Source organism: Paroedura picta, chromosome 2 (assembly GCF_049243985.1).
Source record: "Paroedura picta isolate Pp20150507F chromosome 2, Ppicta_v3.0, whole genome shotgun sequence".
In the NCBI taxonomy this organism is placed as follows: domain Eukaryota; kingdom Metazoa; phylum Chordata; class Lepidosauria; order Squamata; family Gekkonidae; genus Paroedura; species Paroedura picta.
In genome coordinates this window covers 184,764,125-184,777,571 of record NC_135370.1, presented here as the reverse complement: position 1 = coordinate 184,777,571, position 13,447 = coordinate 184,764,125, and the positions used below count along the sequence as shown (strand labels likewise).

General features: G+C 47.9%; 1 protein-coding gene across 3 annotated transcripts in view; it reads left to right on the top strand.

Annotated features, from left to right (window-relative positions):
- Nucleotides 1-13,447, top strand: part of FANCM (FA complementation group M) — a 54,988-nt gene that overhangs the window by 23,078 nt on the left and 18,463 nt on the right. For all 3 annotated transcript variants that reach the window (XM_077324145.1, XM_077324143.1, XM_077324144.1), the window contains 6 exons: nucleotides 5,609-5,740; nucleotides 6,221-6,353; nucleotides 7,360-7,479; nucleotides 9,553-9,651; nucleotides 11,081-11,265; nucleotides 12,754-12,960. In XM_077324145.1, coding sequence (XP_077180260.1) covers nucleotides 5,609-5,740; nucleotides 6,221-6,353; nucleotides 7,360-7,479; nucleotides 9,553-9,651; nucleotides 11,081-11,265; nucleotides 12,754-12,960 — 876 coding nt within the window. The remainder of the gene's footprint in view (nucleotides 1-5,608; nucleotides 5,741-6,220; nucleotides 6,354-7,359; nucleotides 7,480-9,552; nucleotides 9,652-11,080; nucleotides 11,266-12,753; nucleotides 12,961-13,447) is intronic.

Here is a 13,447-nt window from a genome sequence, read left to right as displayed (position 1 = left end):
GGTTAACATGGATAGAGAGGTTGTCGAGAGGCATTTAGCTGCACTGGATGAGTTCAAATCCCCTGGTCCAGATGAAATGCACCCGAGAGTACTCAAAGAACTTTCCAGAGAACTTGCACAGCCCTTGTCCATCATCTTCGGAAGCTCTTTAAGGACTGGAGATGTCCCGGAGGACTGGAAAAGAGCAAACGTTATTCCGATCTTCAAAAAAGGGAGGAAGGATGACCCAGGAAACTACAGATCAGTGAGTCTGACCTCTGTTGTGGGGAAGATAATGGAGCAGATATTAAAGGGAGCGATTTGCAAACATCTGGAGGACAATTTGGTGATCCAAGGAAGTCAGCATGGATTTGTCTCCAACAGGTCCTGCCAGACCAACCTAGTTTCCTTTTTTGACCAAGTAACAGGTTTGCTGGATCGGGGAAATTCGGTTGATGTCATTTACTTGGATTTTAGTAAAGCTTTTGACAAAGTTCCCCATGATGTTCTGATGGATAAGTTGAAGGACTGCAATCTGGATTTTCAGATCGTTAGGTGGATAGGGAATTGGTTAGAGAACCGCACTCAAAGAGTTGTTGTCAATGGTGTTTCATCAGACTGGAGAGAGGTGAGTAGCGGGGTACCTCAGGGCTCGGTGCTCGGCCCGGTACTTTTTAACATATTTATTAATGATCTAGATGAGGGGGTGGAGGAACTACTCATCAAGTTTGCAGATGACACCAAATTGGGAGGACTGGCAAATACTCCGGAAGATAGAGACAGAGTTCAAAGAGATCTGAACACAATGGAAAAATGGGCAAATGAGAACAAGATGCAATTTAATAAAGATAAGTGTAAAGTTCTGCATCTGGGTCAGAAAAATGAAAAGCATGCCTACTGGATGGGGGATACGCTTCTAGGTAGCACTGTGTGTGAACGAGACCTTGGGGTACTTGTGGATTGTAAACTAAACATGAGCAGGCAGTGTGATGCAGCGGTAAAAAAGGCAAATGCCATTTTGGGCTGTATCAACAGAGGCATCACATCAAAATCACAAGATGTCATAGTCCCGTTGTATACGGCACTGGTCAGACCACACCTGGAGTACTGTGTGCAGTTCTGGAGGCCTCACTTCAAGAAGGACGTCGATAAAATTGAAAGGGTACAGAGGAGAGCGACGAAGATGATCTGGGGCCAAGGGACCAAGCCCTATGAAGATAGGTTGAGGGACTTGGGAATGTTCAGCCTGGAGAAAAGGATGTTGAGAGGGGACATGATAGCCCTCTTTAAGTATTTGAAAGGTTGTCACTTGGAGGAGGGCAGGATGCTGTTTCTGCTGGTTGCAGAGGAGAGGACACGCAGTAATGGGTTTAAACTTCAAGTACAACGATATAGGCTAGATATCAGGAAAAAGTTTTTCACAGTCAGAGTAGTTCAGCAGTGGAATAGGCTGCCTAAGGAGGTGGTGAGCTCCCCCTCACTGGCAGTCTTCAAGCAAAGGTTGGATACACACTTTTCTTGAATGCTTTAGGACAGTGGTCCCCAACCTTTATTAGGCTGGGGACCGGCAGGGCATTGGGTCGCGCCCGCAGGGACCGCGCCCGCGCGGGCCACGCCCGCGAGCTGCACCCGGCCGCACCCGCGGGCCGCACCCGCGGATCGGGCCGCGCCCGCGAGCCGCGCCCGCGGGCCGCACCCACGGATCGGGCCGCGCCCGCGGATCGGGCCGAGCGGGCGCGGCCTGCACGGGCGCGGCCCGGCCCTGATTCCCTCTCCCCGCCCTCCCGCAGTAAGTAGCTTCCCGGGCCGCAAGCTTGCGGCCTGGGAAGTTTTTTACTGCGGGGGGGGCGGGGAGAGGGAGCCGCGGCCCGGCGCCATGGCCTTTGCGGCCCGGCGCCTGGCCGCGGCCCGCAGGTTGGGGACCACTGCTTTAGGATGCTTAGGGCTAATCCTGCGTTGAGCAGCGGGTTGGACTAGATGGCCTGTATGGCCCCTTCCAACTCTATGATTCTATGATTCTATTCCCCTCAAGTCTGAATTCAGTTTGTTTAAAGTCCAAACCCTCAACTTTCTGACCTACATATATTTTTAGCTGATTGCTTTCATGTCTAATGTCATAACTATTTTTTTGTCCCTTAAACCCCACAAAGTTTAATTAAAGATTGTTATCTATTTTTACTTTAGAAATAAGCAGGAGACTTCTGGAGAAATAAAAAAAGCCAGGATGTCACTTCTAATTAGGTTATGTGTCTTAATAATCCTTCTTGGTTTATTTTGCGGTAGATGATGGGATTAGGCAGAGCTACAAGCAAGGTGTATTCTGGCCATGCAATTATCTTAATTTTGAAAACTAGGTCAGAAGATAGAACAAGAGAAATGAGGAAATTGAGACCTATATTTCACATTAGGAACCGTCTCTTCCTCTTAACCCCCCTACCCCCCCCTCCGTAGATGTGTGACATGGACACTCTTATTTAAACAAAGGATTGCCTTAGAGTGTATTAACATGCTTCAATCTTATCTCAGTGACCTGAATAGCCAAGCCTGACCTGGTCTCGGAAGCTGGGTCACTCTGCAGAGGCAAGCAATGGCCAAACCGCCTCTTGCCTTCAGAACCCCACCAGGAATTGCAGGAAGTCAGATGTGGCTTGGGGTGTGTGTATGTGTGTGTGTGTGTGGGGGGGGAGAGACCCCTGGAGGGATCTGGGAAATGTCTATTTTGAGGAACTGATCTGTATTGCAGAGAGGTGCGGCCCTTCCACGTTGGGGAGCTATTAGAGTGAGGAGGAGGGTGGTGTAGTCATTGAGAGTATCGGCCTAGGATCCGGGAGACCCAGAACTGAATCCCACTCGTGCTGGGTGGCCCTGGGCCGGTCGCACTCGGTCAGCCTAACCCACCTCAAAGGGTTGTTGTGAGGATAAAATGGAGGAGAGGAGAAGGAATGGGCCACTTTGGTTCCCATTGGGAATGAATTAAATAAACAGTAGTTGCAAACTGCCCTGAATCCATAGGCAAAGGTGTGGTATAGAAACTGAATATTATTATCACTGGAAATGGAAATATTTGTTTCCATAGGTTCAGGTGGCCGGTTGTGTTGGTCTGAAGCAGCAGTGGCATCTTTAAGAACAACAACAGTTTTGTTCAGGGTATAAGTGCCCGGGTGCATGCACAACGATCCTGTAGGGTCCCTTTCCAACTCTAGGATTCTTCTGAGGAAGCGTGCATGCACACTGAGGCTGTTGGCTTGAACAAAACTTCATGGGCCTTCAAGGTTCCACTGGACTCAAACGCTTTTCTATTTGTTTCCATAGTCCTCTGGCTCCATTAATCAGCAGCAGCTGTTGGATATGCAGGCTGTGTTTCATAAGTTACTTGTTCAATGCCAAGTCATAATGCTCCTGTCCAGCTCTGCACTGCTTGCTCCTATATATGTGCTTGAATAAATGCCCGGCCTATAGCCTTTTCTCTGTTGCTGTGAATTCCTTTGTGTCCCATGATTTATTGGTGGTTATTTTTAAACATTGATTAGTTGGCCTTCCTGAAGGTCTCACTGGTGGGTTTGAAAGTGGGATAAATCTGTTTTTTAAATATGCACAATGTAACCTCTGGCAACCCCAAGTTTACAAGGAAAGAACACAAAAACAAGATTTAGACAAGTCCCTTGGTGAGGAAGTAGCCCTATAGCTTTGGACTACAAGAGCTGCCTGCGTCAAAGTCAGTTGAATGGGACGTATTTTGGCACTGCTTAGCATTGCTTCATTTATATCTTGCCTTTCCCCCCGAGTGTAGAGAAGTATAGTGGTTAAAGAGCAGCGGGCTCTAATCTGGAGAACTGGGCTCGGGTCCCCACTCCTCCTCCTCTTCCACATGCAGCTAGCCGGGTGACAGTGGCAGTTCTCTTAGAGCCCTCTCAGCCCCATCTACTGAGGAAAGGGAAGGCAACTGTAAGCCACTTTGGGACTCCTTTGGGTAGTGAAAAGTGGCGTACAAATCTGCCCTTTTTCTGCCAGGTGATGGGCTTCCCTTGACGAGGGCAGTTCTCTCTCCCCAACCCAACAGGACCAGCTCTTTCCATGCCTAACAGAGTCTCATAGAGCTCACTCTGACTTCAGGAGACTGCGTTGCAGGACAGGGCCCTCTCCAGCCTGTCTTGACCTCCCAGAGATCTGAGCTGTGTGTGAGACACTCTGTGGATTCTGGACCTGGACTACTCCACCAGGAGTCCTGCAGCAGAGACGGCAAGGCCTCCACACGCCTAAATACAAGGCATGCTGGAAGTAGCCAGAATTTCTCTCAGAGCTCTCTCAGCCCCACCTACCTCACAGGGAGTCTGTTGTGGTGAGAGAAAGGAAAAAGAAGAGTTGGTTCTTATATTCCACTTGTCTCTACCCAAAGGAGTCTCAAAGTGGCTTCTAGTCACCTTCACTTTCCTCTCCCCTCAGCAGACACCCTGGAGGGGAGGGGAGGCTGAGAGAAAAGAAGAGTTAGATGCCGCTTTTCTCTACCCAAAAGAGTCTCAAAGCAGCTTACATTCGCCTTCCCTTTCCTCTGTCCACAACAGACACCCTGTGAGGGAGGGAAGGCTGAGAGAGCCCTGATATTACTACTTGTTGGAACACCTTTATCAGTGCCCTGGTGAGCCTAAGGTCGCCCAGCTGGCTGCATGTGGGGGAGCGGGGAATCAAACCTGGCTCGACACATCAGAAATTTCCACTCCTAACCACTACACTAAGCTGGCATAGTGGTTAGGTGGAAAGGTGTTTGTATTCTGCTTTGAAACTCCTTCAAGTAGTAAAAAGTGGAGTGTAAAAAAAGCTCTTCTCTTTTCCATGGAGACCCAAGGTGCCTTACATCATGCCCCCATCTCCATTTTTTGTCACAACAACCCTATGAGGTAGGCTTAGCTAAGAGTGTTCACCTGGCCCAAGGTCATCCAGTTAACTTCAGAGTCAGAATTTGAACTTGGGTCTGTCACGTTTTAACAAGTCCAGCCATTCATCAGTAAAGTTGTGTGTCATTTAACCAGCCATGTATTCTTCTCCCCGTGTGCTGGCGATTTCTTTAGAGATGTGCACTGAGACTTCCTGTAGATAGAATCCGTCTTCCTTAACTGGCATACAAATTTTAAGCCAGCTATGTGCTGTCTAGTTTTTTCCGCTCCTTCTCAGCACACAAATGTATTAAAGCTGTCCCCTTTATAATTGCACATAATGAACACATGGTATTCCCTGCTGCAGGAAGAGGCGGTGGCTGTATGCATTAGAAGCTTCAAGAGAGGACTGGATAAACAGATGGCACAGAGGTCCACCCGTGGCTATTGGCCACAAGGCATAGATGGAACACTCTGTCTAGGGCAGTGATGCTCTCAGAGCATTGCTCTGTCTTCTTGCTGATTGGTTGGCAACCATGGGAGGGCCTCCTGGTGACACCTCGGTGTTAGCCACTGGGTGCCACGAGAATTTTGGACTTGTTGGGCCATTGGCCTGATCCCGCATGGCTTGGCTTACGTTTTTATGTCTGGGGCACTGATGCTCCATATTCTTGATACTTTGAGGGGGAGGGATGATAGATAAAGGCTTACATGAAGCATTCCTCAGACTTCGTACACGTTCTTTTCTTGGCATACAGGTCCTGGAAGCTTTTGCTGGCCAGCTGATTCGATTTCGGGTTTTATCCCAACGAGATATTTCTGCTCTCACGAAGTATCAGATCATTCTAGCTAGAGATCAGTTCAGGAAAAATCCTGCCTCCTGCTACACGGTAAATATCGTTCGGCATCGTCATCTTATTATGGACGTTTTTCTGTTGTATTTAACCATTTATATAGTGGTGTTTGGTGTTGAAATGTACTTCTTGCATTGTCTCAGAGTCCATCTTTGTTGTTAATGGGATGGGGGCTGAGGCATGATGGTTTGACAGCTTTTGGAGGGAGCTCAGGGAGGGGTAGCAGAACTGAAAGACCTTTTTGCTTGAAACGTATGAGTTGTTGCCAATTGAAGCACATAATTGAGGGCTGGATGGGCCCCAGAAGCCAGCTTCATATGTGATATGCCCCAAATGTGTTGAAGCCAATTCTCCTGAAACCAGAACAGCTGTTTCATCTGCTTCCAAAGATGAGCCACCAGCAGAAGACACTCATCTGTTTCTATCAGGGTCCCCCTCCCCAGTGTGTCATAGAGAAGAGCCACAGTTGCTTGAGGTGTAGATAAAACTTGTACTGTTGGATTTGTTGCCTCCTAGGCAGCCCAGAAAGGGATCATCGAAGGAGATTTTGCTCTCTGTATTAGTCTCTACCATGGCTATGAGCTGCTGCAGCAGATGGGGATGCGGTCATTGTATATCTTCTTATCTGGAATCATGGATGGATCAAAAGGTAAGGGTGACCTCATCAGGAATAAAAAGAAAAGCTGTCACTTGCCTTGCCTTGTATTCAAACTGGAAGAAGAACCAATCCGTGTTGCTGTCAATTGTTGAAAACTGGGCCATCGGGTGTACGGTTAGGGTTGCTTTGCTTAAATAATTCTGTGGAGAATGCTGACATCTTGAGGGCATGATGTAAGAGAGCCAAGATCAGGTTGAGATGAGCAGCGGCAGAAGAACATTCTAGAAAGTTACCAAAGATGAGAAAACCCATGACTGGGAGGATGTTGGGTTGTCATCTCTGGACTCAGAAGTTCCTGGAGAGATTTGGGGTGGAACTGGAGGGTAGGCTCTGAGGATCCACCTAACAGTAATAGGATCCATACTGCATTTTACCAACTTGCCAATAAGAATATCATGCAGAACCTTATCAAAAGCCTTTCTGAAATCAAGGTAAACAGTGTCCATTGCATTCTCCTGACCTAGCAAGGTAGTGACTTTATCAAAAAAAGATATAAGGTTAGTCTGACATGACTTGTTCTTGAGAAAGCCAAGCTGAATCTTAGTAGTTACAGCCATCCGCTCTAGCTGCTCAAGGACCGACTGTTTGATGATTTGTTCTAAAATCTGGCCACAGCCCAGAGCCACCTGCCAAAGCAGCCTTCTCTAGTCAGCTGGAAATAGCAGTGGCTCCTGGAGATCTTCAGGTCCCACCTGGAGGTTGGCAACTGTTGGTGTGTGGGATGGGCCCCAAGGGAATCCGGTACAAAGCTGAGCGGATATTAGCTGAATTTGGCGGAAATTGATTGCTTGTGTCTGCTGATTACAAAGTGGTTTATTTTTGCTCCTATCACCCCCTGGCAAAGACAAGCTTGTTCAGACCCGCGTGTTCTTAAACAGCACCAAACCTGTGAAATAAGGTCACATGAGGGCTGATCCGTGGCTTTGCTTGCCTCTTATTGATGCCCTGCATAAGGTGGGGGTAAAATGCCGTCTTTAAACTCCCGTCTCTCCCAAAGGTATGACTCGTGCCAGAAACGAGCTCAGGCGCAGTGAGGAATTCATGATGTTATACAGTCAGCTTGAAGGCATGTTTGCAGAGACAGCTGAATCTTTGGCGAACAGCAACAAGAAAGCAGGTTGGCATCTTTCCTTTTTTGTATTCGGCACACGATCATGCAGTTTGTGATGATAGCTGACTATGGGGGAGGACAGCTAGTTTTGAGTCCAGGAGCACCTTAGAACCCAACAAGACAATCAAGGTGGGAACTTTCAAAAGCTCCCAGAAGGAGCTCATTCCCTGGAAATCTCGCAGGTCTCTAAAGTGCTCATGGGCCTAAACCTGGCTGTTGGACTGCAGAGCAACACAGCTGCCCTCTGCGGCTGTCTTTTGAAGGAGGAAGGACATTTCAAACATGAGCTGAAATTGCATGAGGGTTGTCTGAGGCCTGGGCCCCTGGTGCCGCTGAGATAGTGGGGAAGGTGGCTTGTCCTTTATGTACTAGGTTTACCTTCCTCATGCTTCAAGGCAGCCCACAAATCATAATTAACAGACTAACAAAGACAAAATAATAGTCTGGATTACTCCCCAAGAGATCTCTGCAATTTGCACCCCCTTACAGCTCTCGCAAATAAAAGGTCCCCTCCTGAGCCCAATTCAAGATGTTGGTTTTGACCTTTAAAACCCTACCTGGTTTGACACTGGGGTTTCCAGAGGAGTCTTCTCCCCTGTATTACTGCCTGGGAATTAAGATCACGGGAAAAGGCCTTCCTGACTGTCCCAACAATCAAAGCAGCTTGTTGGTTTGGGCCTTTTTAGTGGCAGCCCCAGATAGGGGAGAAACTCCCCAAGGATGTGTGCCTGCCCCCTCCCCCCCCCCCCCCACTATCCGTCTTCAGGAGGTAGCTGAAAATAGTTTCATTCGCACTACATTTGGTTAAAGCATTCCCAAATGGTTATTTTCAAAGTTTGCTTTCATGTTTTTATGTAATCTATGTACCTTGTTATGAATACCATAAGCTGCCTTGGGGAATAAGTAAAGAAGGGGACTAATAAATATTTAAATAAAGCTGAAGGGACATAAAGGAAGAGTAGAAAGCAGGCTTGTGTGCCACTAAGGAGCTCACAATTGCCTATCTGTGCGGTAGGTACATCTGAGAGCGTTCTGAGACGACCCTGACTGGCCTAAGGCCACCCAGCAGGATCCATGTGAAGGAGGAGTGGAAATCAAACCCTGCTCTCCAGATAAGAGTTGTCACTCTTAAGGAGAAGAAGAGCCAGCAAGATGTAGTATTTCAGAGCGGCAGATTCTCATCTGGAGAACTGGATTTGATTCCCTACTCTTCGTCCACATGAGGCCTGCTGGGTGACCTTCGGCCAGTCTCAGTTCTCTCAGAGCTCTCTCAATGTCACCTAGGGAGGGTAAGCCACTTTGAGACTCCTTCGGGTAGAGAAAAGTGGAGTACAGAAGCCAATTCTCCTCCCACCCCCACCAGGTAGCCTCTGTCTTCTCCGGGCCTCCACTAATAGAGATTCACAGGAAATCCTTGCCTCTCACTTGAGATTGCTGAATGGCTTCATCCTCACCTGGTGCCAGTTGTGTGTGCCAAAGGAACAGCCAGCAGATCCATGTGCACAACAGGCCAGTTACTATGCAGTTGTTGCTTCTCATAGACCTGGCTCTGCACAACACTAAGGTTGAAGAGGGACCTCCTAAGGAGTCTCCTTTGTTTCCCCTGTCTGTGCATGGGCGGTGGGGGTGGGGTTAAGTGCCATCAAGTCACAGCCAATTTATGACAGCTCTGCAGGGTTTTCCAGGCAAGAGAGGAACAGAGGGGGGTTGCCATTGCCTGGCCCTGGATTTCCGTGGGGGTCTCCCCTCCGACCTTGCTTAGCTGCTCAGATCTGGCAAGATCAAGCTAACCTGGGGCATCCCAGAGGAGCGAAACACGAGATACAAGGTGTGTGTGTGTGTGTGTGTGGCCATTCAGGTCTTTAGTGCCACATTTACCATTTAGTTTGAAACAAATGTGTCCCTTTAACGTTCTTTTTCTTAAAAAAAAAAGAATCCTCAAATATATCGGACCATTTTATCGTTTCTGAGTTTTCTGACTGAGATGTTAAATATTCTTATTGTGAACTGAATGAAAATATTTAACGTTGCATTTGCTTAGAAATGTGATTTTTTTTTAATGAACTTTTGGGGTTGCAGGAAAGGAAGAATTGAAACCGTTCATCTATAGTCACCCAAAGTTAAAAAAATTAGAAGAGGTTGTTGTAGAGCACTTCAGATCCTGGAAGGAACATGGAGGTAGGCCTTGGATGGGAATAAAATTATTTGGTCTGAAATTGTTAATTTGTAGTGTTTTACATTCTCCAACCCACAAGGTGGTGGAAATTGTTTACGTGTCCTGCATTCTCCTTCCTTCTTCCTTTTCACACTTTCCTGTTCAGATTCCCTTCTCACCTGCTTAGTTGGAGATGTACATTTGGTGGGGGTGGTGGTTTCTTTCTTTCTTTCTTTCTTTCTTTCTTTCTTTCTTTCTTTCTTTCTTTCTTTCTTTCTTTCTTTCTTTCTTTCTTTCTTTCCTTCCTTCCTTCCTTCCTTCCTTCCTTCCTTCCTTCCTTCCTTCCTTCCTTCCTTCCTTCCTTCCTTCTTTCTTTCTTTCTTTCTTTCTTTCTTCTTTCTTTCTTCTTTCTTTCTTTCTTTCTTTCTTTCTTTCTTTCTTTCTTTCTTTCTTTCTTTCTTTCTTTCTTTCTTTCTTTCTTTCTTTCTTTCTTTCTTTCTTTCTCTCACTCTCACTCTCACTCTCACTCTCACTCTCACTCTCACTCTCCCCTCCCTCCCTATCCAGCAAACCGGCTCAGGGTGGTATAAGTTGCGGGTCTGTGTAAGGTAGGGGTTAAAATAATGGGCTTATTTTGTATGCTAAAGGTCCCAGGCAGTTAAAAGGACTGAGATTTGAAAGACCTTCCTTGTGTAGTCATCCATCTGCCTTGAAATGATGGGGGCACCTGAAGCAGGACCCCTAAAAGTGACTGAAGGACCGGGGGAGGGGTTCATATGGGAGCAAACAGTCCTTATGGTATGTTGGTTCCAAGCCATAGAGGGGTTTCAATGACAATATCAGAATTTTGAATTGGACCTGCAAATTAATCAGGAACAAGAATGGAATCATACGGTTGATATTCTGGCTGCAGGGTTCTGCACCAACGGCACCCTCATGTGAAGTACATTGAAGTTGGGTAATCTAGATGCTGCCAGGGCCTGCACCATAGCAACAAGAACTTTTTGGCCCAGGAAAGGCTCTAGCGGGCTCAGCAGCCAAAGCTGGTAAAAGATGGTCCTTGCCACAGCGGCCGTCTGCTTGTCCATTCGGAGGTGTATGTCCAGCAGCACTCTCAAGCTAAGAGCCAGGCTCCTTTTTTTTGGGGGGGGGGGTGTACAGCCATCCCCAGAACTCTTGTCCATCCTGAGGCCTCCTGCATGACCAGGAAAGGGTGGCTTTTATTGTGGGGTTTCATTCTGCAACCGGCCACCAGCCAGCTAGTCTGGGAGAAGTGGGAAACAAATTCAATTAATAAAATTCCCATAATGGGCCTAATAATGTGAGTGGCCCGTGGACCACAAGGCCTGCAGCCTTTTACAGAGAAGCGATTGGGCTTTGCAGCTTTGCAGCTGGTGCTCAGAATCTCTTGTCATGCGGTCGTTTGTTTTATTTCCCCCCTCTATTAAATAGACCAGAGGCCCGCTGAAAGCAAGCCTGCCGATACCCGAGTCATGGTCTTCTCCTCTTTCCGGGACAGCGTTCACGAGATTGCGGAGATGCTGAGTCGGCACCACCCAGCCGTGCGGGTCATGACCTTTGTGGGTCACTCCACAGGGAAGAGCTCAAAAGGCTTTTCGCATAAGGAGCAGCTGGAGGTAAGGAGACAGGCTGCCTGGCAGGGCTGAGAGCTCTCCTTCCAAGGCGTCCGAGTGCCAAGGGAGTGCTGCTTGTCAGGCTGTGTCACTCATTTCGAATGAGGATGGGTTAGCAGGTGCATGAGGCCGAGTCTGTTTAAAGAAACCTGAATTTTGACCCTGAACACAGTTATCCACATCATCCCTGGTGGCCGAAAACTGCCGCTGCTGTTTAGACCTGTAATATTTCTGAATTACTAAAATGTCAAAATTAGTCTCTCCTGATATACATAAAGACCAACATGCACTGTAAATCCACAGAAATTAATACGCACATTGGTGGGTTTGGGTGTGGGCGTCCTCTGGGTATCTTGGTGCCTGCCAGTTGATTTCCTGGCACCCATGTGCTTCTGCCCTAAAGCCTCTCTTCTCCAAATGGAAGAAGAAGAAAACAGAGTTGGTTTTTGTACCCAGCTTTTCTCTGCCCCGAGGAGTCTCAAAGCAGCAGCTTTCCATCTCTTTCCCTGCCTCTCCCCACAACAGGCAGCTTGTGGGGCTGAGAGAGCTTAGAGAGAACTGTGACTGGCCCAAGGCCACCCAGCAGGCTGACTGGAGGAGGAGTGGGGGAATCAAACTTGGACCTACAGATTAGAATCAGCTGCTCTTAACCGTCATACTGAGCTGGGTTTTGGTCTTGGCTACTGTCTGCTTCAGAAGAGCTTGGAAGATACCTGTCTCTGTGTAGGAAGCATCCCCGTGTACACAGCTGCCTCCAGCATAGGAGGATGCTTGGCTAGAATTCTTTAAAAGCGTTGTTTAAAATGCCTGCCTTTTGCGTTTGTCCTTCACATCCTGTCTTGCCACACAGCAACCATTTCATGGCAGCGCTACTATTAGAACGACTATGTATTGAATTTATGGAGTGCTCCTCTCTGCAGACAGGCTTGGGACAGTTCAGACAGGCAGACCTGCCGCAATTGCGTGCAATTGCCGCGCATGCATGTTTGCGGCCACGCATGGTGTAAACGCGCATGTGCAGACATGCTGCACATGCGTCGTATGCGCGGCTGCCGGATCGCCCTCCCCCCACCGGTCCGCAGTCTTAAAAGGTTGCGGACCACTGATGTACATATCTACAACACCAATTTTGCAGCTGGTAAAGCTGGCATGGTGGTTGGGGAGGTGGGCTTTATGTATTGGTTTTTATGTTCTTAGCGATATCATGTGAGCCACCACAGGCAGGCTGATCTGGGAGCGGCAGCATTTAAATTTAAGAATAAATATCAAATCTTCTAGAATGACGCTGAGGTGGCAGTGACTGCTGAAGCAGCTCTTTAAAAATCTCCACCTCCTAAAAAACTTGATGGGCTCTGGGACAGGTGTCAGTGGGCACCTGCTGGTACTACCCAGGCAGGGAAATAGGTGCACATGGACAGAACAAACACAAAGTGCAAGAGATTCCTGTAAATGACAGATGGTTCAATCCTTTTCTTTTTTCTTTTCTTTTAGGTAGTGAAACAGTTCCGTGTGGGCGGCTACAACACATTGGTCTCCACCTGCATCGGGGAAGAAGGGCTGGACATTGGAGAAGTGGACCTCATTGTCTGCTTTGATGCCCAGAAAAGTCCAATCCGCCTTGTCCAGCGAATGGGCCGAACTGGACGCAAGCGGCAAGGCCGAATCGTGGTCATCCTTTCGGAAGGACGGGAAGAACGAGTAAGCCAAGGAAGCAGACAAGGTTTCTCCCCTCATTTAGCACACCCAGCAGCGAGGCCGACATGGGAATGGATGTAAATGTGATCCTTCCCTCTTTCACAGTCACATTCTCCAAATCCTAAATCTTGTTCTTTTAGGGGGGAGAGGGGGAGCTGAGAAACTGAAAGAGGCATCCAAAGACCAATAATGTTTCTGTAGGTTTGGATGTGCTCCGTGACTGGCAGAGCAGTGGGTCAGCTTAAATAAAGACAACATAGACCATTATTTCATCATTGGGATCTCTTCTCAATGGGAGGCAGAAAACCATCACTGGACCCACAGGAGCCTGATAACTATTGACCTGTCTCGCACTTAGCGTTCTTGAGGAAGGCAATCCTGAGCTGAGATGTCAAAAGGCAGCTGAGTGGGCTTGCTGAGGGCTGCAGTCCAGTCTGTCTCTCTGAGCCTCATTGGGCTCATAACACGGGGGAAGGGAAGGCAATCCTGA